At 40.0% G+C, this 26,440-nt stretch overlaps 1 protein-coding gene across 50 annotated transcripts in view; it reads left to right on the forward strand.

Moving 5' to 3' along the window:
• The window catches only part of Ank2 (ankyrin 2), a 505,060-nt gene that overhangs the window by 421,926 nt on the left and 56,694 nt on the right, over window positions 1-26,440 (forward strand). For 21 of the 50 annotated variants that reach the window (XM_063260649.1, XM_063260667.1, XM_063260669.1 and 18 more), the window contains 5 exons: window positions 477-575; window positions 10,983-11,055; window positions 17,755-17,899; window positions 23,690-23,792; window positions 24,626-24,729. In XM_063260649.1, the coding sequence (XP_063116719.1) occupies window positions 477-575; window positions 10,983-11,055; window positions 17,755-17,899; window positions 23,690-23,792; window positions 24,626-24,729 (524 nt within the window). Of the gene's footprint in view, window positions 1-476; window positions 576-10,982; window positions 11,056-12,872; window positions 12,927-17,754; window positions 17,900-19,812; window positions 19,828-23,689; window positions 23,793-24,625; window positions 24,730-26,440 lie in introns of all 50 variants that reach the window. The other 29 variants (XM_063260663.1, XM_063260668.1, XM_063260641.1 and 26 more) reach the window with 6 other exon arrangements.

Here is a 26,440-nt window from a genome sequence, read left to right on the forward strand (position 1 = left end):
GGCCTGAATCTCCGGCTTGTGTTAATTTGCTGCAGCCTGTGCTCCCACACAGCTGGAGCTACATATGTCCCTATGTTCCCAGGGGTAACCCGCGGCAGATGCCCGACCTCGGGTAGGGCTAAGTGTACCTGATGCTCCCGAGAGTCTTCGGAGGCATCATCTTCAATTCAGCACATGCTTTCCTAATCTCAGGGCTTCTTAGATGTTTGACAACCTTAGGGTTAAAGCGTCAAGTGCTTCTTATTAAAAAGAGCAAGCAGACTCCAGCTTGTTGTGTTACCATGGTGACCTGGGCTATAGTCTAAAGAAGTTACAAAGACAGATTTAGATGTAATGGTAAAAACTAGTGATTTTCCTAAGCTGATCCTGTTTTGGAAGGAAATGCTGGCTCATGCAGAGCTGTGGGTGATCTCATTGGCCCACATTGCCGTCCTCCCTCTCCCCCCTCACTCTCCTCTCTTTCACTCTCCCTTCAGAATGGTAACACTGCCTTGGCCATCGCGAAGCGGCTGGGCTACATCTCCGTGGTCGACACGCTGAAAGTCGTGACCGAAGAGGTCACCACCACCACCACGGTGAGTACAAGGGACACATCAGCTTCTGTGGTTTTCCAGCCACAAACTTGGTCACACTCAGTGTTTAGAGCACTTTGCGTGGCACTTCTTTTGCTAAATGCGTTGCAGAATGTATACAGAAGTATGCAGAGCTAAGCGCTTTACCCACGGAAAACTGAGCCGGGGCTTCTTTCAGTCGATGTGTTTTTATAAAATGTGTGAATACAGTATTACAAGACTCAGCACCTTTTTCTGTGCCTGTTTCTTGGCTCTTCTGCCCTCTCCCTCTAGTATAGGACACCCTGGCTGATGGAAGTGCCCTTCCATCCCACACCAAAGCTCTCTGCAGCGACCTGCAGCTGCTGGCCCATCCCGCAGATTCTGGGTCCAGCCAGTGCCAGAGAGATTAACTCATCCAGCCTCACTGCCTTTTTTGTTCTGATTATTTTTTATTTACAAAGAAAGTTGCCCCTGCTTACTCAGTAAACTGCCTGCATCATAAGAAACTGTATGTTTAAATTTCCCTGTTTGTTTTCACTGTCTAAATACAATGACTGAGTCCTCAGGATAGAACATGGTGCCCATTGGCCTTTGCCAGAGGAACTAAGAGCTATAGGAGCTGTGGGCTCTGATGCTCTTCCCCATGTGGCCAGAACAAAGCCTCGTGGAGGCTCCTAGTGGAAGCTGAATATGCTGTGGCATTTGCATTTGTTTGTGTATTCACTCTTTAAACAAGGACTCTTAAGGGCGACTCTCTGTGAAATGGAAAAACTAGGACTCAGGAAAACAAGGATTCTTTAGAGACAAGAAAAACATAAATAAGAGTTCTGAAGAGGCTTCTAGTAAATGCCCCAGGCCACAGATGGTGCACACAGAGTTTGGGAACATTTGGTTCTTTTGATGGATGGAATGGGAGAAGAGAACTGTGATCTCTCTGCTGACCGCAAGTTCCCGTTGACATTCACCGAGGTAGATGGAATAGAGTTGGTGTGACACCAGCTTTAGAGTGGACTATGATTTATTAATGAACTCAAGATACAGGCAGAATTGAGATGGGAGAGAAGAGCACTGTTTGCTTTCTCAAGCGGTACCTTAATGTTTGTAGCCAGTACACCAGCATATTTTTAATGATTGAAAGCATAGCTTTAATAAGTTATACTGAAGAAAAAGTCATTCACTGCCTAGCACCACATTTGTGGGTCGTTATATATAGCTAAATCTTTTATGTTAAAGTTCTATTTTATTTAATTTTGTAAATTGACACATAAAGTTGTCCATATTTATTAGGGCACCTTGTGATGTTTTGATACCCATATCCACTGTGCGGTGTTCAGTGCAGGGTACATATGTCTTGCCACTCAAACATCTAGTATTTGTATGTGGTGAAGGCATCCAGATGCTTCCTGTATGATTGAGTCTTCATTGCTATCTTGCAGTATGATTTATTACAGGAGGAAGATGCTCGTTTTCAGGCTCTATGCACATACATCACTTTATTTGGCACCTTTAGGACAGTGTGTTCCTCACAGATAAATGAAATCTGTGACAAGATATCTGTTGTTAGAATGTTTTTGTCATCTTTATTACTTTTGTCACACTCTGGGAATCATGTATGTATATTTTTGACAGTGTACCACTAGATGGCAAGCATGTGTCTCTTTTGCTGTCTTAGACTTGCTTTGCTGTTTTTTATTTATTCCTTCTTTATTAATTGGATATAAAACATGTGCTGGGCTCTATGCTATGTGCTAAAAGGTTATCAGAGGTTAAAACATGACTTGCAATGTAGCCAGAGAGGAGAGTGAAATTTATACTTTGCAAGAATATAATTCTTCCTTTGCATCAATACTATAGAACTAACATATTCAAAGAGAGCCCAGGTTTACAACTATTACTTGGAGCAAAAAGCTTTAAGCATAAAGATCTGTACTTTAAGAGGTGCAATTAGCATTCTGGAGCTTGTTTCTAAATATTCTGATTACTGTCTCTAAGCAAGCTCTCAGATACGTGTAAAGGGGTCATCTCCACCACAGTTAGCTCTAGGGAGGCATCACAGTGACTTTTTGCACTCTGTGAGATTTATTTTATTTTCTTGGTAACTGTTATTCTCTATACATCCATTAAGTTTAAAGGTAAGCAAACAAATATAAATATAAATAAGGAGTCATTTTTGGACCAGTCTCTCCTTTATCCAGGTGGGTACATTTAGTGGTTTGATGGGATTGTTTTGTTTTTTCGTTTTACCTTTAGTGTTTCTGAGTTAGATTGGCATAGAAGTGTAAGCTTAATTGTTTTCTGAAATGAAAATTGAAGATAAGGACTGGAAATAAGAATTTGGTTTTGTCTGTTATGGGGATCTTTTTGTATCATACTTTCTTTGGGAAGAAATTTTCCATAATTTTCCCCACATAAATTCTTTCATACATAATGTGTTGTCAATGATATGAAAATAATACCATTTAGTATTAAGAATATTCTAGCCTTGGAGGGCTGATGTAAGATTGAAATTTAGGTTGCTGGGTTCCAAAGCACAGATTCCTAACTGTTGTTACACAGCTGATCTTGGTTGTGTTGAAAAGTATCTTCATAGGAGTTCTGTGAAGGAACTGTTTTCACTTAGTTTTCAACAAAAATCTCCAGTGCTTTTTATTGGCTCTTGGGGGAGCATAATATTCAATACAATTTCTGAAATCTACACATTCACTAAAAATAGTTCAGAACTATTGACTCATGATTGCAAATAGCATGAGACAACTTGAAATTGTTTAAAATGAGTGAAGTTAAAGCTGATGTTATTATGATGAAGTGGAGTGGTTGAGTTAGACCCGCACGTGTGATGTGCATTTTTTACATCCATGGGGTTTATGTGGTGTCCTCTTGGGGCAGCCCTGTGAGCGCAGATCAAAGAAAGTTCCCTTTGCTTTTCTCCTTTCCAGAGTTCTTTACCCCAAAGCACGAATCAGCCACTGTGCAGCCAGCAGAGAGCCAGGCAGCAGCTTGTGAGGGAACCATCATTGCTCAGGTGTCTCTGAGACTCCGTAGAATGGGGTTTGTTCTGTGCTTTGTACCTGTGCTCCAAGGGGTGCAGCAGGGAGGGTGAGACAGTTTGCCTTTCTGCTGAGGACCACGCATGCTGTGTTTGCCAGGACGGACATTGGATGATAGCAACACATTCTGGCCAGTCTGCTCAGGCAGTATGCAAAGCTACCAGCAGTGATGTCCTCCACTTAGGGATTAGCCCTTGTCTATTATTTTCATTATTTGTATATAGTTATTATGTTTTATGTTGCATATAATCAGTAAGTGCAACATAAATGACCCTAATAAATTACTAAAATAAAATCATTAGATATAATGATACTGTTTAAACATCAGGAAATTTGTTTTTATTTTTATTTATTTATTTATTCAAAAGTCTTTTTGAGAAAAGGTCTCACTATGCAGTTCAGGCTGGCTTTGGGCTCACTTTATAGCCCAGGCTGGTCTTGAACTCTCAACAATCCTCCTACCTCAGCCTCCTGAGTGCTGGGATTACAGAAATGCACCACCATGCCTGGCTCTAAAATGGGGAAATTTATTACAAGCAATTAAGAAAGTATAAATTAAGGAAGTACTAAATCTTTCCTGATAGTGTGTCTGTTACAAAGGGAATCATAAAAATGGCAATGCAATAAATGAATGTCATCTGACACTTATTGAACCATCATTTCTGTAGATATAGTATAGTTCCCAATGAGCCAGCTATATTGTTATTCTTACACACACCCCATGAAGACTACATACAGTACTACAGTGTGCATGTATGTGGATCATATCCAAATCTATATAGTATTTATACAGCCTGTGTGCTTCCTTAAAGAGACATTATCCTGAGTTCAGAACCTTGCTAAACTTTTGATGTATCTTTGTCCAACCTGTCACACTTGTCTCAGTCGTACCTAATGTGGGGTAGCAGTTAGTTTTGGTGACTCTTCTGCAGACAGACTTTGTAAAGTACATACTTCAGTTTTTATAGAAAAACATATTATTCACATAGTATTTAACTTAATTACGAAACTTACATTAACATGTCCGATTGGTGTGAATATGTTTGCAAACACACACCAGCTCATACTGTAACCCCTGAGACAGGAGCCCACAGTGTGGGCATTTGGAATGGATGACACCTGGGCCAAGGCCATCGACCGATGTGTTGTGTGGCAGACACATGACAGGAAGGAAGTGGTGCTTTAGAGGGGCTCTTTTTTTTTTTTTTTTTTGTCTTTTTCGTTTTTACTGGTACCGGGGATCGAACTCACGACTGTCTGCTTGCAAGGCAGGCACTTATGCCGCTGAGCTAAATCCCCAGCCCCCTTTAGAGGGGCTCTTAAGTACAGGTTGATTAAGCACACTTTTTCATCCCAGATACTGTTTATAAATATTATGTTGTGGACTCATGGTTTAGTTTTTACATTTCCCCTCTATTGTGATAAATTGCAAAAGCTCATTATGTGATTTAGCTGAATCCTGTAAAACTTGTGCGTAGTATAATATTCATTTAAACTCTGAAGGTCGTTTCTGATCTTGACCATAACATCTCAGATGCCATAGCAGGAGGAGATGCAGGTGATTGTTTAATTATAGCTGTGTTTTCCATGTGTTGTTCACATGCAAATGCATAGAACCATGTTTATGTTTCAGTAATCAAATTTTCCAAGGATACTTCGTTTAAAAAGAAAATATGTATATTTGTCTCATTATATGATGCATGAGTTGGAAGATTTATTTGTCACCCATTAAACAAATAATTTACTGATGGCATCTGAAGGTCAACTACAATATTTGTGCAAATGCCCGTTGGCTGCTGGGCTGCTATCTAAGGTACCAAGTATTAGCATACCCATGACCAAGTGGCCTCTCTGAGCCACTTTTCATCTTGCATATAATAATGTTGATAGCCTTCAATGACCACAATAAAGTAAACTAGTTATTTCCTGTCTTGCAAATTCAAGGCTCTGTGTGTGTGTGCACAGTCTCCCATTGGCAGCCTCTGGGGAGGAGCACCGAGGCTGCAGCGCTGCCTAGGAAGGGTCTCCACAGTGATGTTTTAGCGCGGCGGCTTCCCCATGGGGAGATATTTACTGCGAAGGGCAAACACTGGAAAATTTATGCAGGAAAGTGGACTTCCTTGTGTAATCCTAGACATGTGTGCACATTTCTGAGTTATTTTATGTGTCTTTAGATAATCATTTATAAAGTTTCCAAAAAGTTTTAACAAGATGTCTTAGTAGGACTGTCTCCATCTTATATTTTAAGTTAAAACCATTTTCTATCACTTGTACAGGAAAATGAGTTTCAACTTGAGTTGTATAAGAGAGCCCCCTGAGAAATTTAAAAGTAAAATTCATGCCAAGTTGATGATACATACCTGTAATCCCAGCACTTGGAGGCTGAGGCAAGAGGATTGCCATGAGTTTGAGGCTAGTCTGGGCTACATAGTGAGACCCTGATGTAAGAAACAAAAATATCCACAGCTGGACTGTGTCACTGGAGCTCATGATTCAGCTGGTCTGTGATAGGACCCCAACAGTATTTTTTAAATTCCTTTCATAATTTTAGTATGCAATTAGAGTGGAGTGCCATTAATATAGAACATAAATTATAATTGATCTGTGAGTTTATAATATTAAAATACAATAATTTTTTTTTAGTACTGGGAATTGAACCAGACCTTTACAGTTAACTACATTTCCGGCCCATTCCCTCTTTTTCATTTTTTATTTTGAGACAAGTTCTCACTAAGTCACTAAATTACCAGCTTGGCTTGAACTGGCAGTCCTCCTGCTTCAGCCTCCTGGCATCCTGGGATTACAGATATTGGCCATCACACCAAGTTTATAATGGTCTTTTTAAATTTGACATTCAGTAAATATCTATCACTTGGTTTTCTCCAGATTGTCCAGCATTTAATTTGCTTTCTGTGAACACAACACTCTGAAATCAACCCTCACAAGAAACATGAAGGCGAGCTAAATGTGTTACCCTGGGCTTTCATTTTAACTTTAGATGGATACCAAAAGACTGTCTTTACTTCCTCGTGATTTTTTTTTAACTAAGACTCCATCCAAAGGAAATCTGTTTAGTCATTTTGTGGATTTCAACGCATTTTTTGCTTAATTTTATATTGCCAGTGTTTCAATCTGTGTTTGAGGGGCATGTATTGAGCTTCAGTTCTCTGTCTCAAGTGGCTCTTGCGTCTGTGCGAGGCAGACAGACAGGCAGGGTGCGCTGGGGCCTGTGTGCTGCAGGGGTGCACACAGCGGCCGTGGGGGCTCATGGTGGAGGGAGTGGTCGGTGTTCTCCAGGGGCCACGCAGCTAATAGAGATGAGACGGGAAAGGAAGTTAGAGAAATAATATGTGAAGACAGACACAGAAGCATTTCAGAGTGTGAGCAGCATGGGCGTGGTCGGGAACGAGAGGGGACCCCTGCCTGTCCCTCTGCGCTGTGGCACAGATGTCCCCTTTACTTCTTTTGTGCTGAAGAGAATGGAAAGCCACGAAAGACACATGCAACATCCCATTACCACCTACTTCTCAGCACTCGCGTGTTACACGTGTGAATGCTTGTAACTTCTTTATTGCACTTCGGCTCTTCAGTCGAGAATTTTAATCTTACGGCAAGGAATTAGTCTTTTAAAGTTCCTGTAACTGCCAAACGATGTGTCTAATACATTTTCAATGTAGAAACCATAGAAACACGAGTTTGAGACTCTACTCTTTCAGTGATACATATCTAAACTCAAGATTTTCATGTTTACCCTTTTTATTTTAAAGAAAAAACGATGATATAAAATTTCAAAATAAGGTTGTAGAACAGTCACAATGGTTAATACATTGTGTATTATTATTGTCAAAGTAGTTGCTCCTAGGACAAGCTATAGGCATGAAAAATTGGTCAAACAGTACAGCCACATGCCTTTCTTTATCAGTTAGTAGTGTAGCTGTCTGTCTGTTTCGTGTGCACATATATGTGTTTCTTCCCCTTTTCCCTTTCTTCTTTTCTCCTTTCCCCCTTCCCAGTTTCTCTTTCCTATTGATCAGCTTCCTTCCATTTCACATTATCTGTTGTACATTCTGGATCCTATTTACTACGGAGATAATATGATGTGAGTCTGATTTATTTCAGTTATGAGTACGGTCTCAAGTTGCATCCTTTTCCCTATAAATGTCTCAAATTTATCCTTCTTTATAGCTGAGTAGTACTCTAGTGTATAAAAATACATCTTTTTCATCTGTTTCTCAGTTAATGGGCATTTGGGTTGTTTCCAAGACTTAGCTATGAGAAATTGTGCTGCTATAAACATGGGTATATAAATATTGCCGTGGTGTGATGTTTCTATTTCTTCTGGGAAGATACCCAGAAAGGGAATAGCTGGTGAATTGGACCTCTAATCCTGGTTTTTGGGAAATCTCCACACTGATTTCCACAGTAGTTGTACCAGTCTACATTCCCACCAACCGGTCCCCCACCCCAGCATTTGTTATTGGTTAACTTCTGGATGATGGCCATTCTTACTGGGTTGTTACTTTAATTTGCATCTCTTGAATGACCATTGATGTGGAACATTTTTTAAATTTTTATTTGCCATTCATATTTCTTCATCTGAATAGTGAGTATTCATATCAGCTGCCCATTTTGGGATTGGGTCTTTGAATTTGGAGAGAGTCTGATGTTTCTTCAATTCTTTATATGTTATAGATAGCAGTCCTTTGTCTGATAGAGACAGTTGGCTAAAATTTTTTCAACCTGTGGGTTTTATTTTCACTCTGTTGGTGATTTCTTTTGTTATGCAAAGCTTTTTAATTAAATGAGATCCCAGTTGTTGAATCTTTGACGAGTTTCCTGTGCTGTTTGGGTTTTGTTCATGAAGTTTCTGCCTATCCCAGTATCGTTAAGATTTTTACCTACTTTGTCTTCCAGTAGATTTAGTGTTTCTCTTTTAACATTTATATCTTTGATCCACTTTGACATTAGTTTAGTGCATAGAGACATGGGTGTAGTTTTACTCTGCAGCATATAGAGAGCCAGTTTTTCCAGCACCATTTATTGAAGAGTCTCTCTTTCTTCCAGTGAACATGTTTGGCTCCTTTGTCAAAGATAAGATGGCTGAGTGTGTTTGTACTTGTATCTGCATCTTTTAATCTGTTCCACTGGTCCTCAGGTGTTTTTGTTGTTGTTTTTGCCAGTGCCATGCTGATTTTATACTGTGGCCTTGTAGTACAATTTCAGGTCAGGGATTATAGTGCCTCCTACCCTGCCTCCTTTGTTGCCCAGGATTGCTTGATACTCTAGTTCTCTTCTGTTTCCAGATGAATTTTAAGAATGTTTTCTCTAGTTCTGTGAGGTGTGTTATGGTATTTTCATTGGGATTGCATTAAGTCAGTTTTGGAAGTATGGCCATTTTCATTATGTTGGTTTTTCCTATCCAGGAGCAAGGAATATCTTTCTATTTTCTGCTACCCTCTTTGATCTTCTTTTTCAAAGTATTATAATTTGCAGCATATAAAATCTTTACTTCCTTTTTTAGATTGATTCCCAACTATTCTAGTTTTTTGAAGGCCATGGTGAAGGGTGTGGTTTCCCTAATTTCTCTCTGTGAGTTTGTTGATTATGTACAGAATGCTATTGATTTTTGAAGTTGACTTTGTATTCAGCTATGCTACTGAAATTGGTTATTAACTATAGGAGTCTTTCTTGGGGTTTCTATGTAGACTATCATGTCTTTTGTGAATAATGATAGTTTAACTTCTTTTCCTATCCTGATTCCTTTCATTTCTCTTTCTTGTCTAATTGCTCTGGCTAATGTTTCCAAAACTGTATTGAGGGGTGACAGTGGACATCCATGTCTTGTTCCTTTATTTTGAACATTTTTTTTTAATTGAAATTGGCAGAAAGAGTCCACGTGCATTATGGACTGCATAGCGCTCTGATACGCAGGTTCACTGTGGGTGTCTGCCCCTCACATGCTCCTGTGTGTATGCACTCGTGTGTGTATCCACCGAAGTCTACTTTGCACAGCTTTCAAGTGCTCAGTACCTTGTTATTATCGTTGGGATCACCATTTGGTTGGTGAGTGTCTCGCACTGAATCCTCCTGCCAAGGCCAACATCCATAGCCTCTGAACACAGCTTCCCAGTGCACTGGCCCACTTGGCCCTGGGGTCCACCTCCTCTTTGGCTTCTGTATATCAGTGACATCCTGTGTGTTTGTCTTCCTGTGCCTGATTTCTTCTTTTTAAAAGCTCGCTGTTGCATCGGAACTCAGCATGACTGGCATGAAGTGGGCCCTCGAGTGTTTCATGAGTGAGCAAGTGAATGAAAGTGCAGGGCCTTCGTGTTGACAATGAATTTAACTCTGGATTACAGTAAAATGAGCGGTGCCTGTTTATGCTTAGTGAGCACTAACATCGCCAGCACTACTATTAAAGCTCTCAAGTGTACTGTTTCATTGATCTTCAACACTGTTTTATGACATATTATGCTTTATTTCCTATGATACTGGGGACTGAGCTACATCCCTGTCCTCCTTTTAAATTTTTTTTTTTTTTTTTTTGAGATAGGATCTTTCTAAGTTGCCCAGGCTGGGTTTGAATTTGCAAGCTTTCTGCCTCAGCCTCCCAGGGTTCTGGGAGTCGGGTATGCAGCAACATGCCCAACTGTGAAGTATTTCTTACCCTTCTTTTATAAGTAAGGAAATTGAGACAAACAGTGCTGGGAGCTTGGTAACTCCTCAGAGCTGATATGCAGTGAAGCTAGAATCTGAACCAGGCACCCGAGCAGACACTGCAGACCTGGGCTTGTAACCTTCTACTGCACATCAGGGATGAAGGCGGTGGCCTGGGGTACTCTGGGTTGCTACTGTGGAAGGCAAATAAACAACACACCAGAGTGTTAGCCCAGTGCGATCTATAAAGGCAATCGATTTCCTCCTGTTGATCCTCTAATACTAGCAGAGATATTCCGTTTTCTGTCCATGTAATTCATGTGGCTCATGCTGATAACAACTTCTTTTCCAATGGCTTTGCTTTTAATAAATTGCATATGTTCATTGCTTCTTTTTAAAAAAGAAAAATCACTTATTTCATCTTAGGGAGGGCTTGAAAACATTAATCTACTTGCTCAATGTGACTAATGATCAATGCCATTACTAAAGAAAATATTTTTCAAATGGGAACTCAGTTAAGTTAATGATCCTCTTCTGTATGGCTTCACTTGAGTCAAGGTTCATTTATCTCCAGGAAGAACAAATGAGTTTTCATCAGAGGGAAAGTTTCCAAAATATACAGGAGAGTAAGATGGGCTAGCCAGGGTCTGACCACGACTGTGATCCTTTTAAACTTTTGTTTGATTTTGGTTTTAATTGAGTGTTAATGGATTCTTCTTTGCAGACTATCACGGAAAAACACAAGCTCAATGTTCCTGAGACTATGACAGAAGTTCTCGACGTTTCTGATGAAGAGGGTAAGGTCAGACCTTGCGCGAGAGCAAACTCCCCTCATGCTCAGGACCAAGCTGCTTATGTGCATGACAGCACCTCAACATTTAAAGTCCCTGTCACCCTGTTTCAATACATGTACTTTTGCCATTGTTTGGGGTAGCATCTGATCAGTCTGCTTTCTCCTGTTATCTTCTGAAGTAACAGGACTAAGAAAGGAAAGAAACCAGAAACTGGTCATATGCTAAAAGATTGGCTTGGTAATAAAATTATGTTCTAATCTGTGGTTTGATTATGTCCCGCAAAGTTTGGTTTGCGTGCTGGGGTCAAAACCAAAGTTCAGAACACATTGAACAAATGCTTTATCCCAGAGCTACATCTCTAGCTCTCAAAATATTTTTTATTCAGATGCCTTAAAGACCTTAAACTTTTCTTCATAAGTGATGTAGTGAGAAATCTCTGTTTCCTGATTTGTTCTAATGTATAGAATATGTATTAAATTCAGCGGAAAGGAGCCTTAGGGAAAGTTTTAAAAACCACAGAGTAGTAAATGGTACGAATTCAATGGATGTGATGTGATTGAAAAATAGAGAGAATGTTTAATTTTTAAAACTTGTTACAGCAGAACACATGTTGCCATGATTCCCTCTCCAAGTATTCCTCGCCATGTTGAGTACACTCATTGCGTCTTCTAGCCACTGTGGGCAGCAGTTCCAGGGTCCTCTGGCGACTGTCTTTAGTTGCACTGTTGTGGTGTCTCAGTATCCTGAGTAGGCTCAGATTGTTTACTTTCATGTCCATTTTGATTTAGGAGGAGCCAGAGTTGCATGGTGCCAGACTTGGCAAACAGGTGGAACCAGAGCACATTTTATGTACTTGTGTTTCCCTTGCATGACACGTGACGGCAGCAGCCTCTGTCTGAGCTTTTGATAGCATTTTACATAAAGACACTCAGGAAAGAGGACTTCCAGGACTGCTTCGGAAAGTGGAGAGAATGACGCGGTAATTGTGTTCAGCATGGAGGAGCGTGTCCTTTCCTGTAACAATTTTTACAACTTAAATATTCACCACGTATTTTGATTTGCCCTTATAGATAAGCAATTATTTAAGTTAGAAAGATGCAGCCTGTAGTTTAAGAGTGGATAAAAAAATTATCCAATGCAGTGCTTTTCAAAGTTTAGAGAACACTGCTTTTCAAACTGAGCTGCCTGGGCCCAGGCATGAAGCATCATGCAGGAGCTGGAGATCAGGCCTCGATTTCAACTGAAGTAGTTGACTTTTCTTTCTTTTTATATTTTAAATTTCCATTTAATATTCCATTTGGGTAAAAAAAATTGTTACTAAAAAACCATGAAAGCCGTGTTTAAATTTCTACTGTGTAGCTATTATTTAAGCATACACAATTAAAATTTATTGTCATACATATGGAAAATATATGTTTGAAAAATTGTTGCCATAGAGGATGGCACTAGCCCTAATACTAATTGTTTTTTTATGGAGAAATAGTAAAAGTAGTCATTTTAGGTTCTTTACCATAGAATCCTAAGATAAAATTTTACACTGATATGTTCTTATATGGAACCAATTGTTATCTCATCTACTGGTAACAGGAGTCGGTTATTTAGCTTGTGTAAGAGTTTATGATATGAGTGAAAATATTGAAACCATGTATTATCATGAGTAAATGAAAAAGTATTGCTCAAGCCAGCAGTTCCCAGTATGTGTTATAATTTCGAGTTCTGTCCTAATTCTTGCCAAGTAATTAATGTTCAGCATGCTTTGATGCACACCGTATTTTATTTTATGGGATCACCTTTCTCACCTTCACTTGTATATTGAACAGCTTTTAAACATTTTGGTGACCACTTTATTGATGGGGAAGTACTTAGCGATTCAGGTACCATTAGAGGAACTTGTTGGAGTGAAAGCTTTTCTTTGCTTTTAAATTTTTTTGCCTGCATAGGAACAGCTTGCTTAATATTTAAATCTGTATGCCTGATACTAATGTGTCCTTTGAAATAGCATGTGTAATATGAGTGGGATTGTATATGTATACATTTGAATTTGTGAATGTATTAATCTGGAACATTAAAACCATAACTTGTTTATGTTAATGATTTTGCAACTGTAATTAAGACACTAACATAATTAATTTATCTGATGAACATTATATTAAGATTTTCCCTAAACTAGTATCTTTCTGTTGAATACAAATTTAGAGAAAAAATAATTCTTTTTAAGTTAATATTGAACTAGCATGGGCATGTTAATAACTAAGTTGTTAGTTACTAAGCTACCAACTAAGACTGCTTCAATTCATATCGTCCTTCTGTGTGAAGACACAGCTTAAATGGTATAAATATATATTAAATTAGAATCAGGCATGATGACACATGTCTTTGTAGGTCTTGTCTCTTATATGATAGATAGATATATAACATATATATTATAATGTGATTTTTAAAGATAGTTGGAAGAACATAAATTAACCTTTAAAATTAGAGTAAATTTGACATTTAGGTGAAAGTATTATAAAGATTTCTATATAGCAGAAGCTTTCAAAGTACATATGGTACCACTTTAATGTAAATATATTACATTAAAATCTAAATTTATAAATCAGATAAATTAGTGATTATGTGACTTAAAAGTTGCTCTTTGTTTACCAATAATTTAATGAGTTATAGCATTTAGAGCATTTATTACTGGATTTATAGAAATTCCATTCATATAAATATCCTTTAAGACCTTCCTATGGCATAAAATGAGATCTGATTAAAACATTATGTAATCTTTTAAATTAAAATTGTTACATGTTCAAAAAATACTAGTGATGAGACAGTTGATTCAGGAGGAATACTGGCTAATGATCAAGAATGTCTCTTCTGGTAAGAGAAAATTGACATTTCTAGAAATAGCCAAAACTTAACATTTTATTCCTAGCAGTCAACTGAAGTTGAGTAGTTTTTATGTAAAGGATATTTTGAGTTGTGCAAAGTGATACAGGCAGAAAAATGACAGACTCCAAAAAATTTTTAAAAATATGCTTTATTAGCTGAGCTCAGCAGCAGCACTGTCCCAGTAAAGCAGCCAGGGAAGTGTGTGCCAGAGTGTGTGCCAGAGCCAGGGGCTGCAGGGAGTTATAAAGTAGCAAGCCACAAAAGGAGGTGTCAGGGTTTTAGGATCAGTTTGTCCCCATAAAGGGAACCAGGGAGCGGAACAAGCAGTTACAGGAACCAGGAAGGCAGGGAAGGGGTTACTGGTGGGCCTGTTACAAGGTTGCAACTTAACTGGCAATTACACCAGTTTTAGAGGAAGAAAACAAGTTACAATAAGAACAGCATATTTTGGGATTTTGAGCTTATAACACAAAGTAACTTTTTCATGCAAAGAGTTAGCATGTTGCCAGCCCATTAATGTTTGGCCTAGTTAAAGTGTTTCCCTGGCTCCACTGTCATGTGTGGATCCCAGGTGGCCATGGGTTTGGAAGGCCTGACCCAGTGTCTCTTTCACTGTGCCTCCTACTGTGTTAACAGTGGTGCTAATGTATTGAAACGCAGGAGTATTCCAGTCAAATACAGAGGTCTTCTCAGGTGAACATTAAAGCAGTCAGTATTGCCCTGCCGTGAAGCCATCAAGAATTCATTGGTGAGACATTATGTAGAAAGCTCTGTAACTGATGCTGTGGGGGAATCACACATAAATATGAAGGATGCCTTTGAGAAACATAGATGGGGTGATACTGTATAAAATATTTATTCTTGGGCATCATGGCATCTTTGCAATTACTTGGTGAGATCAGGAGATAAGAACCTAGTGGTGTCTCATGGACTTGCTGAGAGATGAGACCCTAGGAAGAGGGTGGCCCAGGTTTTAGGAAGCGGAGAAGGAACAGAGTAAAGTCCCAAGACAAGAAAATATGAGAGAGACACAGTGGCAAAATAGTCCAGTTGTTTGGTTTGATGCGTAAAACCACATGGCAGTCAGCAGTATTTGAATTCTTAGCTGAAATCTGGGGAAATTTAGGTACCTTAAAGATTACGATTAACGATGGAAACACTTAACTCTGCTTTTACAAAGAGTAATGCAGCAGTGGTATACAGAAGGACTATATGGGGAAGACAGTGGAAGGAAGCAGGTATCTAAGGGAAGAGAGCGTGGACTGCATGTCTGCAATGCCAGGTGCATGGCCTCCTTTAATGCCCAAAGTGTCCCTGTGACACCTGCTGTGGACCCCCCCCCACCATTGGTTTTCAAGTGAGGAAAGGCAAGTTCGGGTGCAGATATAGATGTGGAGTTTGGAGTCAGGTCTGCCTGGCTGCAGATTATGTATACATAGTGTCTGGGAGACCCAAAGTCTTAGGTGTGCGTGATAATGTGGACAGTGGGAGAAGCTTGATGGAATACCAGCGCTCAAGGGAGTGGAGGCTGAGAAGGAAAGCACAGAGAGCTTGGTTATGTCGGAGGAATTAAGGAGATTTGTTTTTAGAAGAAATAGCACCTTTTGGCCCCCAATTAATTATTAAAATTAGCAATCATCTTTAATAGACTCAACTATGAAAGAGGCATCAGTATAAGGTCTAATCATTTGGGGAAGAAATGACTGTCTTTCAAAGACAGCAGTGAGGGTGACCTCTTTTATCTGTGGAAAGGGGAAGAGTCCACAGAAACTTTGAGAGGAGAGGAGAGGGTGCAGACTAAGGCCGGGCACACACGTATCTGAGAGAAGATGAAGACGGAGGGTCTAGTGGCAGGGATGGACTGGCGGAATTTCTTTACCTTCTGAAGGAGGTAAGATGGAGAATGTTGGCCAGGTGCGGTGGCGCACCCCTGTAATCCCAGCACTCAGGAGGCTGAGGACCACTGTGAGTTCAAGGCCAGCTGAACTATATACTAAGAGCTTGTCTCAAAAAAAAAAATCAAGAATATCTCATTTGGAGGACACATTAAAAACTTGTAAAGCTTTGAGTTGTATGAAGAATTTCCTAGTTGTAGACCAACTTGGGTAAATGTCTTCCCAAACAATTTTTTTGTACTCATTTCTGTATTCTATTCTCCATTTCTCATTGCTGATTTTTAATATTGAATAATATGCCTTATACATAAACATATAGGAGAGAAATTTCATAGAACACCAGCAACATCAGACATGAGGCAGATTCCTCTGCAGCTCATGATAATATTAGATTAGATTTGGATGCTGATAAGCAGCACTAGGGGTTTTATTTTGGGGGAACCATTTCTCTCTGAGACTTAATAAAGCTATCATGATGTATACACCTAAAGATATTATAATTGTCTCTAAACTCTGCAGCCTTATTTCTAATAATACTGAATGTTATGACTCTGTTACAAAGCATCCTAACAAAACCATCAAGATACAAGGAATGAGAGCGGATGCTAAGGTCATCCACTGTCTTGTGAACTCAGTATAACCAGAGATTTTTAAATCATGCCTTGACTTATTGCCAGAATGGCAAAAATTGATCTAGTTGGTTAAAAATATATCTTGCAAATGACTTCCTTCCTGTATTCTATCAAGATTCTATATACATAAGACAGAAGTCCAGGACCAGGTGGTTTGCTCACATACTCTGCAAGACACAGCTACAGGGTACTCTGTCCCAGACTGGAGCCCTTCTCGTAGGCTTTGTTCTGTTCTCTTCCTTTTCTTTTTTCAACGCTTACACAACACGCTTCCCACCAAGAAGAGATGACCAAAGGGAAAGACGGATGGAGTAAGAGAACTGGAGACGCAGCCCTGTTGTATTGAGGGGTTTTGAAGAACTGAGAAAGGAAAGCTCACGGAGAGATTCCGTAAGCACTGCGGAGGAAGTGCAGGCGGTCGAGATGTGGAAGCAAACTGACACGGAGGGAGGGCTGGACACTCTCACCCGGGCAGCGATGGAAATTGGTGTCTGAAATCAAAACTGAACTGTCGGATTTCTGGATTGGGGTAGTAGCTCTGGGAAAGAAGAAAAAGGATAAGCAGAATAGGGTGCTTCTTTTGGTTTTTAAATAATCTTTTTAGCTTCTTAATCAGGAGATCCACAACATAGAACCTGTGTTAAGTGAAAAATTCTGTATTCAACCATTCCCATTACTTTTTTACAAGTAGGCATAAGCTTGCTCTTCCCAAATAATGCTAAAACTCTCTGAAAATAATACAGGATCATTCCCAAGCCAGGATACACCTGCGTGTTGGTATAGCTACTCTTGGAACTCATCTTAGAATTTTTTTCACTTCATCCTAATGCTACTTTCCTAATGTGTACATTTGGCTAATCTTACAAAACATTGTATTTCATTTAAAATATCTCATAGAAGTAGATTTTTTAGCATATTGCCACTTGCATGAAGATTATTAATATATAAAACTGTTGAAACAAGTAGTCAACAAAAAAGTCAAGTAGCCTACATGTTGGACTAATTAGTAAATTAAACAGTATAAACTGTTAACCAACCTTCAGAATAAAAATACAATGAATAAAGCAAATTAACAATTCTTAAAAACAGGTAGTTATTTTTTCTTTATGTGTGTAGAAGATGGATTAGTTTGGTCCAAGTTCCAGCACTTGCAAACATCTGTGTGTGTCCTGCGTCTTCTGGTGTGCCGTGTCTGTTGGCAACAAGGCTGTTTGCTAATGCATTTCATAGTTTAAACAGACTCTATAATTGATGCTACATTCAACAAGTAACTTGTTCTGTCTTCTGATTGTTTCAAGGGGATGACACAATGACAGGCGACGGGGGAGAATACCTTAGACCTGAGGATCTCAAAGAGCTGGGTGATGACTCACTACCTAGCAGTCAGTTCCTGGATGGAATGAATTACCTGCGGTATAGCTTGGAGGGAGGACGATCTGACAGGTACTCACAGAGAGCTTATACTCAATGTCTGCCAGAAATATATGGTATACAGTTTTATGATTGTTAAAAAAAGTAGGTACAATTATTGGGCACTTAATGAACACCTCACCATTCTTGGCAGTTAGCATGTTCTCTTATTTAGTTGTCCAATAACTTTCAGAAATGCTCACTTTCTAGAACAGGAAGCTGATGCCTGGAGAGGTTAAACAGCTTAGTAAAATCAGACAACCTCTCAGAAATAGATGGGTGATAAATAAGAACTCTCTGCCTCTGAATATGATGTGTATGATTATCTGCCCCTTTTTTCTCTAAACGAATTCATAGGGCTGTTTTGCCTTGTCATGCTCTTACCACGTGGTATCTATGACACTTAATCTTTTTTTCATTAGTGACATAATTTCTAAGTATGAAGTTGTGTTATGAAGAGTAATCAAAATCAAACAAATTTAAAAGAAAACTGTACTTGGAATTGGCTTGTCATTAAAAATAAAAGACCAAAAAACTTTGATACAAGAAGTAATGTGGAAAATCTGGATGAGCTCTGTTTTACAGTAAATCTGGAGTGGTTTATATACTGTTCCAAAGGATCAATTTAAGGTAAAGTGTGTGCCTGTCCAGGTAGTGAAATGTCTATTGCTGTGCAGGACTCTCATATTTATAGTTTTAAAGTTGGCTCTATTGTAAACTACTATGTGAATATCCTGCAAATTTATAGACTTAAGAACTAAATACCTTTAGTCATCAAATTTTCAATGGATAATTGAGTTTAAAAACAAGCTTTTCTCGGGCTTTTCCCTTGAGCACCAATTGTGTTCTCATTTTGAACATCCAGTGTGGATGTGTAACTGCATGTCGTGCAGGCTTTGCAGGCAGTGTAAGATCCACCAACAGGACACAGATTTACTTGCTGACTTCACGGTCCAGCAAGGTGACCGTGGAGGGGCCACTGGACCCTGGGACTTGAGCTTCCAGGAGGAGAGGAGGCCAGACCCAGCCTGAAAGATGAGGAAGGAGCCGGGGAAAGCGGGGAAAGGTGGGAGGACGTGAGCAGAGGCTGGTGGTAGCTGTGAGAAACAGGGGAGGTGGCACTCTGGCGTCTACACAAGAGGGGGACAGCTCCCGCTGCCTGTGAGCCAAGGGTGAGTCTCAGAGGAGTGCTGACCGAGGCCGCTGACCACTGAAAGCTCCTGCAGTGCTCTCAGCTGCGATGCTGTCGGGCTGGAACCAGAGCCTCGGTGGTAGCTGTCCTGGGGAGAAATTCCACAGTGAAAACCTTAAGGCTTGTGTAGGAGATGAACCAGACGTGGAGATGGATGTTATGGGTGTTTGAAGAGGAAGACAGTTAAGTGGGCTCCTTGGTCTCAGTGATGTATAAAGGTGTCCCTGGGATCAGAACACAGAAGGCGGAGGAGCCTGCGCAGACATGGCAGGCCAGGGTAGAGTACCGATTCACCAAGGACGTGGACCTGTAACCTGAAGACCTCAAGTTTCCGTAAAAGGAAAGGTTTATAGCTTTCCATGCATTCCCAATAATCTGTAAATAGGCATCTTACTGCAGGTCAAAACCCCTTTTGGTGTGATCTCTTACTGAGGAAAAAAATACCTGATTCAATCCTTTTGGCTTTTTTCAAAGTAACTCGATTGAGAGACTTACAGTGTGCTTTCTGTAAAGCAGGCTAGATGTTTGATGTACCTCTAATTAAACTGCACCCCACCAGCAGGTAAAGGCAAGGCAGCTAGTCCTCTGCCTATGCCTGCATTCCTAGAACAGGGAAGCTGCAGGCCTCGGGCTGCTTCTTGTTCTTTAGGTTTTCTTTGTTTGGTTTTGTGTGTAGTTTGGCACAGACGATTTGGGGCCTGCCCTTTTGGTAACAGCTTTCTTTTCATTGTTTCTCTGTGCCGTATGCTCTCAGTAGCACCATGCCCAGGTAGGTAACTCAAGGCATAGAAATGCGGCCCGCCCGGGTGCCCTCCCCTGCTCACTGCTCAGCGTGTGTGTGTGTGTGTGTGTGTGTGTGTGTGTGTGTGTGTTTGCACGCACGCGGGGCTGTGGCTAGGCTAGAATCCTAGACTTATTCTCAAATTAGAGCTTCTTTGCACTGAGCTGAATAACCGTTTGAGAGGAGAGAGATGAATCAGTTACTGGATGAAATCAACACGTGCGCAGGCCCAATTTGCAACCTTATGGTTGGCAAACAGGAGCCTGGCTTCCCGCACCCAGATCAGCCGTGGAGCCATAGAAGACAGGAGGGAGGTTCTGGTACCTAAGATGCATGCAGACGCAGAAGAGTAAGAATCATACGATTTAATGTCTGCTTCGCAAAAGCACAACCAGCTTCTGAGCAGTTGGATTTTATGTCCATTTTGTTGTTACTTACAAATTAAAAGTGCTATCGAAATTCAATATAAAACATCAAATAACAAATCATATATTAGAGAATCATCTATGTATATTGACACTAACACATTGAAATTTTTGGAAATTCATTTGTCCAAGAGAGTTTGTAACTCCATATATATAAATGCTACAGGTGACTAAAGTGATAATTATCAGGCTTTTCAATGAACATACACTTTCATACCATGCAATATTGTCCATAAAGCAATCGTTCCATAACACAGCAAGTATAAATTGAGTCCGTAACAAAGCAGTTGGCACGCAGAGCACAGAGCCCCCTAGCTGAAGAAGTGAACCTTGATGCTTCGTGATGTTACAAGTGTTCTGAATGGACACCTGGCCCCGGCTTACTGGGAAACAGCCGTGCTGGCACAAGTGGTTTATATTTTCTAACTGCTCTTTTTTCTATGGTGCTACAAAATCTACTTGAATGAAATAATATGATTAAAATAAACTGACAACAGAGACATTATTTTTCCTGAGAAAATAATCACCAGTACAAAGGCCTGGAATAATTCAAGTCCCTGGGTCAGAAACTGGCCTCCCTTATTTAAACTATATTAAACATTTTGAATGTTGAGATAGCGTTTCAGAACAGTACACGGACTCATTTTCCCTCCCTCTCTGTCCAGTTTCTATTACTGTCTGTCTAGCTATCTTATTGTTTTTCTTTTTCCACCCCAGTCACCTTTCTGTGGTTGTACATTATTTTGTCTTTTTTGACTTCGTCCTCCCTCTGTATTTCTTCCTGTTGGGGTTTTAGGAAGATAAAAATGTCACACCAACATCTCTCTACCCCTCCTAGTTCTAAACCAACTGAGAGATAGATGCAGGTGCTATATCAGGTAGACAGACCTCAAAAACCGTGCTGTGCTGCTGACACCAGCTGTGGGGTGCAGCTGTACACGCACAGCCCCTTGGGCTCCTTCCTGCCACATTCCCCTGGACTGATGGACCTGTCCACCTGGTCACTGTCACTCCTCGAGAGTGGCAGGTAAGACCTAGTGCCTTCTCTCAAGGTTTTGACAGAGTGCTAGCAGCCTCATCAGTAGGTTTGTTGGAGTATTTTTATTTACTGTTCGGTTTGTTCCCTTTCAAGCTAAGTTTTCATTTATTCTTTGAGACCAGTGTTTCTGCTAATGTAGTGCTGCATATAAGAGTCAATTTTATCGAGTAACAGCTTCTTGCTTTTTGGAGATGGTTAATTCATATACATCACATACCTTTAAATATGGAAAGCCATAATCTGCATCTTTGAATCCTAAAGCGGTGGATAGGGAATATATAATTAAAATCCCAAACTCCACAGTCACCACTGGATCGGGGAAGATGGCTGAGCCTGCAGACGAGCCACACCACTGCATGAGGTTGACCCCTTGACTATTTTCCCTTCCTTGGCCAAATTCAAAACAAAAGAAAGGAATAAAAAGCATAGGAGCTTTTGATCTTTGTGCTGCCTGGTGGAAAACACATCCAAGCGAAATTTTGCTATCTAAAGAAGGAAAAAGATACATTCTACCAATTGAGACAAGTTTTTGCTGAGATTAAATAACCTTTTCCCAGTAACTGAACCTCTGTCCAGAGCCTCCAGTTCAAGATCAAGTCAAGATTGATCGCTGTAGGCTCTAGCCTGTTGAAGAAGGACATTGTTAAAGTCAGGTGCACGACTCTAAAACCAGCTGTCACACAGGCTGCCCGTGGTGGCTGGGGCTTTTGCCTGTGTTGGGGAACTCACGGAGGTGGTGATGGCAAGGCTCATGGAGACCGAGCACCAAAGTGCAGCTCATAATCCACTCATATACTTCAAAGTTTCAAAAGAAACCTGAATACTGAGGTTTTAGTTTAGAAAAAACACCTCATACCTTGACATTTCGTGTTAAAAGAAAAACACAATAACACACATGTTCTAGGTTTACTACAACTGCACTAGAATGTCCACTCTGCCCAGGCTATCTTAGGACCTAACTCCCAAATTACATTCAGGTTTCTTTTTATTGTAAGCACAGACCTGTGAAGGTGCGAGTACATAGGTCATATAATCAGTTCCCTTGATTCATGTCTTATACTCTCTAAGATCAAGGTTCCTAGATCTACCTGCAAAATAGGAGAGAGAAGGCCTTGGGTTACCAGGAATAATCACCGAACTAATTTCCTCAGGACAGTTGAAATTGAGTGTGATGCCTCATAGGGGTTATAATATAAGGCTTCCAAAATTACCTATAGTGCAACATTAAAATAGTACTTCCTAATAAACTTGCTATTTAGTCCATAATTCTGTAGTGCTTCACTGGCCAAATATCTACTAGCTAAAAGCAAATGAAAGTTTGCTTCCAGCAATATTATGGAAGATGCATACTTCCTTTTTCCCTGTAATACAAATGCAGATCTTTAAATCTTGGATAAATATTTATAAAATATGTATTATCAATCTGTTTGTCATTTGTACAAAATGAGAAGGAATGAAATTGCATTATGCAGATCAAGTTTTATCTGCTGTGCAAGAGTATGCAACTCAGAACTTTGGAAATTTAGATTTCTGAAACATGTACAATGCTGGTTAGGAGGCCTGGGTGCCGTCTGGAAGACAGACCTCCACGGTGGTCAGTGTCCGGGGAGGTTGGCTTTGTGCTGGCGAGCATGGCTGTGTGCAGGCTGCTGCTTAGAAACCATTTCTTGTGCTGTCGTATCTCATCCCCACGGCAACCAGCACTTTCTGATGCTTCACTCAGCACACACAGGACATGCAAAGGGGACAGTGTCCTCCTGTGAAATAATAGCATTGTCACAGTCATCAGAGAAAAACAAGAGGAACTTCCCTTCCGCAGGAAGCACGCCTCTGGCCCACATCCATCTCAGGCTGCACCTTTTGGGGGAGCTCCCCGACTTGGCCTTTTGCCATCCAGAGAGGAAGGGAAAGAGGCAAGAGAGAGGACGGGAAATAATGAGCAAAGAGGAAACCTGCACTTTCATTTTGTCCTTCTCTCTGAGAGCTGCCGACTTTCCCACTGATATTTTTTCTTAGAAACACAGAGATTAACACAGAACCCAGACTTAAGCCACCAGTCCTGGAATTGTTTCTCATGTGAACTTGTCCTGGAGTAAGTAAACGGCACTTGCTGCTTGCAGACTTTTATGGGAAGAGAAGGAATCAGATTAGGAGTATCAAATTTGAACTTCTGAATTCCTTTGTGCCCTGGCCATTGAGTAGTAAGAACCAGGCGAAAGAGGTGTGAGCTTAGCTGCTGGACAGAAAGGAGGGCAGCAGGAGACGTGGTGCCCGGGAGCTGCACGGTTCGCTAACCGCACGCTTTTCTCACCCCCTGCCTGCTTCACTCACCTTCCTCCCTCCTCCTGTGGTCGGCGTACGGCCCTGGCCTCCCGCCACCCTGCAGCCTCCGGTCCTTCAGTTCCGACAGGTCTCACACCCTGAGCCACGCATCCTACCTGAGGGACAGCGCCATGATGGACGACGCCGTGGTCATCCCCAGTCACCAGGTACCGAGCCGCTTGCATTTCCCAATGAGGGGAATGTCCTGAGGAAGCTTTTAATCTAAAAATGAATCCTTCCTGATCCACTGGACAAGTTAAGATATGATTTGAGGGTTTTGAAATATGAAAAATGTTCACAAGATTTTTCAGGGAGAACTTTTTCTGTAGTATACTTTTTATTCAGTGGTACTAAATTCTTCTGTGGAGATTTTATATAAGTACTTATATTTTAAAGTAAATTTCTAAAAGAAAAAAAGGTTGTATTTATATATAAAATAAGTGGTACAACTTAACATGTAACCTTCAATATTTAAAATTGTTATTAACAAAAGCTTGGAAGATACTCTGGAATGTTTTTATTTTAGGTCTGATTTTTCATATGACTTGATGGATTGGATATAGGGAACTAGGTGGACACCTACTCTCTTTAAAGGCAGTTTGGCTAATATGACCTTACAGTAGGGATGTAATTTCAGAGGGAATGCAAGCTGGTTACCGGTGTGTGTCTCTAATCCCAGCACTCCGGGCATCCTGGCAAGTTCAGGTACAGCCTGGGCCACTTAGTAACCAATGAGACCCTGCCTCAAAATAAAAAGTTCAAAAGGGCTGGAGATGTAGCTTTGAGTGAAAGTCTCAGATTCAATCCCCAGTACAGGAATTATAAAAGGAATTACTTATAAAAAATTAGTTTGAAATGCTTTGGTCTTACACTTTTTAAGCAAAAGTCTTTCCAGGAAATACCACTTTCTTGGGATGGTACTTTATAGATTTCATTATAGTTTACTTTATTTGAAGCAAAGTTTGTTTTTAAACTTACATCCAGTATTCTTTGTGTTTAGGTGTCAACTCTAGCCAAGGAGGCAGAAAGGAATTCTTATCGTCTCAGCTGGGGCACTGAGAACTTGGACAACGTGGCTCTTTCTTCTAGCCCTATTCATTCAGGGTGAGTGAGTCCGTGTCATGTATCCAGATCTAGCACGCACAGTGAAGGGAGTAAAAGTAACAGCTTTGTCCAGGAGCTTCAGCTGGCGGCTAGCTTAGAGTGGAGGTGACCTTGGATCAAACTGGTGAATAACACTGTTCTGTCTGACAGGCGCTATCTACCAAAGTAAAAGAGCCAAAAGGGGTGAATTCAGCACAGAAATTTGACTGTTATGTTTAAATAATTGTCAGAATTGCATCGAAGAGCTTGCTAACTAACTAGAATCTCCTGGTGACCTCCTTAACTATCTAGATGCTGTCCTTAAGACGTCTTAAAAAAAGGGACTGAATCAGCTGCTTTCTAGAAAATTTCTATTTGTTGAGATTAACAGGTTTATTCACATTTTAATGCATGAAAAGTAATTTTTGCAGAAGTTGGAGTGAAACAGTTGTGCAGAGGAGTTCACAGCCTTTTTGACGTAGGGATGTAACTATGGGGAGGTGAAATGCATGTGGCGAGCCCTCCTCTGCTGTCCCTGCCTCCCTGGGCCGTCCAGAGAGCACGGACCACACTGTGTGATCAGCACTGCCTGGTTATTGCCTTACGAGACTGCAGGGCCTGGACCGCATCTCCAGACACAAAGTCTTCCTTAATGTGTGCGTTTCGATGGCATATAATATAAATTCCTTAAGGAGTTTTAAATTGGAACATTACTCCGATTAGTTTTTTCCTTACATTTTAGCAGTTTCAACAATATAGTAACACTCTAATTATATATAAAGTCCCCATGTTTTTCATTTAATTACTTTTTTAAAGCTCTACCACAATTTATCCAACAAAATAAAATACTTAGGTTTAAATTATTATTACAAACTTTTTATTTATAACCCGGGAAATATTTTGAGTAGTTGACTCTTTCTTACCTTTGTTTTTATAAAATAGTCTCCTTTTGTGAAAGTTTTCTAGATAATTTAGTTAAACATTTTGGATTGCTTAGTCTAATCTTCTACTAAATAAATACCACACAGAACAGTGATGGTGAACTTTTTGACACGTGTACCCAAACTGGAGTCAAAAACTTAACTTTATCTATTACAAAGTGCCACCACTGTAGTTAAACCTGAATGCTGCGGTTTTATTAATTTTTTGTGCAAATCCATTTTATTTCAAAGAGAAAAAGAAGAAACTAAAACTAAAACTAAATTTCAAAACGCATCAATCGGGGCAGCAATGATATCTACACTGCACATTATCATCCCCAAATCACTCACTCAGAGCACAGGACATCTGCATTCAGTGGTCTGAACAACACCAGCACAGATCTTTCTTTAATACTGAAGTTTTAATTTAGAAAAAACAACGTATACATTAACATCTTTTGTCTTAAAAGAAAATTAAATAATGTGTGTGCCATAGGTTTGCCACCACTGCCATAGAATTTATAACTTAGTTATATAGACATTGAAAATAGCCATAATATTTCCCTTATTAAATAAAGTTAGGTTCTGATTCAAGAATTTTTCAGGGAAATTAAAATTTAGAAGCCTTATCCGAATGTACTTACATATTTTAAGTATAAAATGAGATAATTAAATCTCACAGTTATATATCATTCAGAACCAAAACATTGCAGTCTGCTACTCAGTTTTTCAACAGTGAGAAATAGGAAGGAAAAGAGTCCTGGGCCTAGAAGATTGGAGGGAAATAGATGAGAATCTAGTAGTTATAAGGA

This window comes from Cavia porcellus, unplaced genomic scaffold (genome assembly GCF_034190915.1).
Source record: "Cavia porcellus strain 051 isolate PalLab524CR breed Dunkin Hartley unplaced genomic scaffold, mCavPor4.1 scaffold_14, whole genome shotgun sequence".
Classification (NCBI taxonomy): Eukaryota; Metazoa; Chordata; class Mammalia; order Rodentia; family Caviidae; genus Cavia; species Cavia porcellus.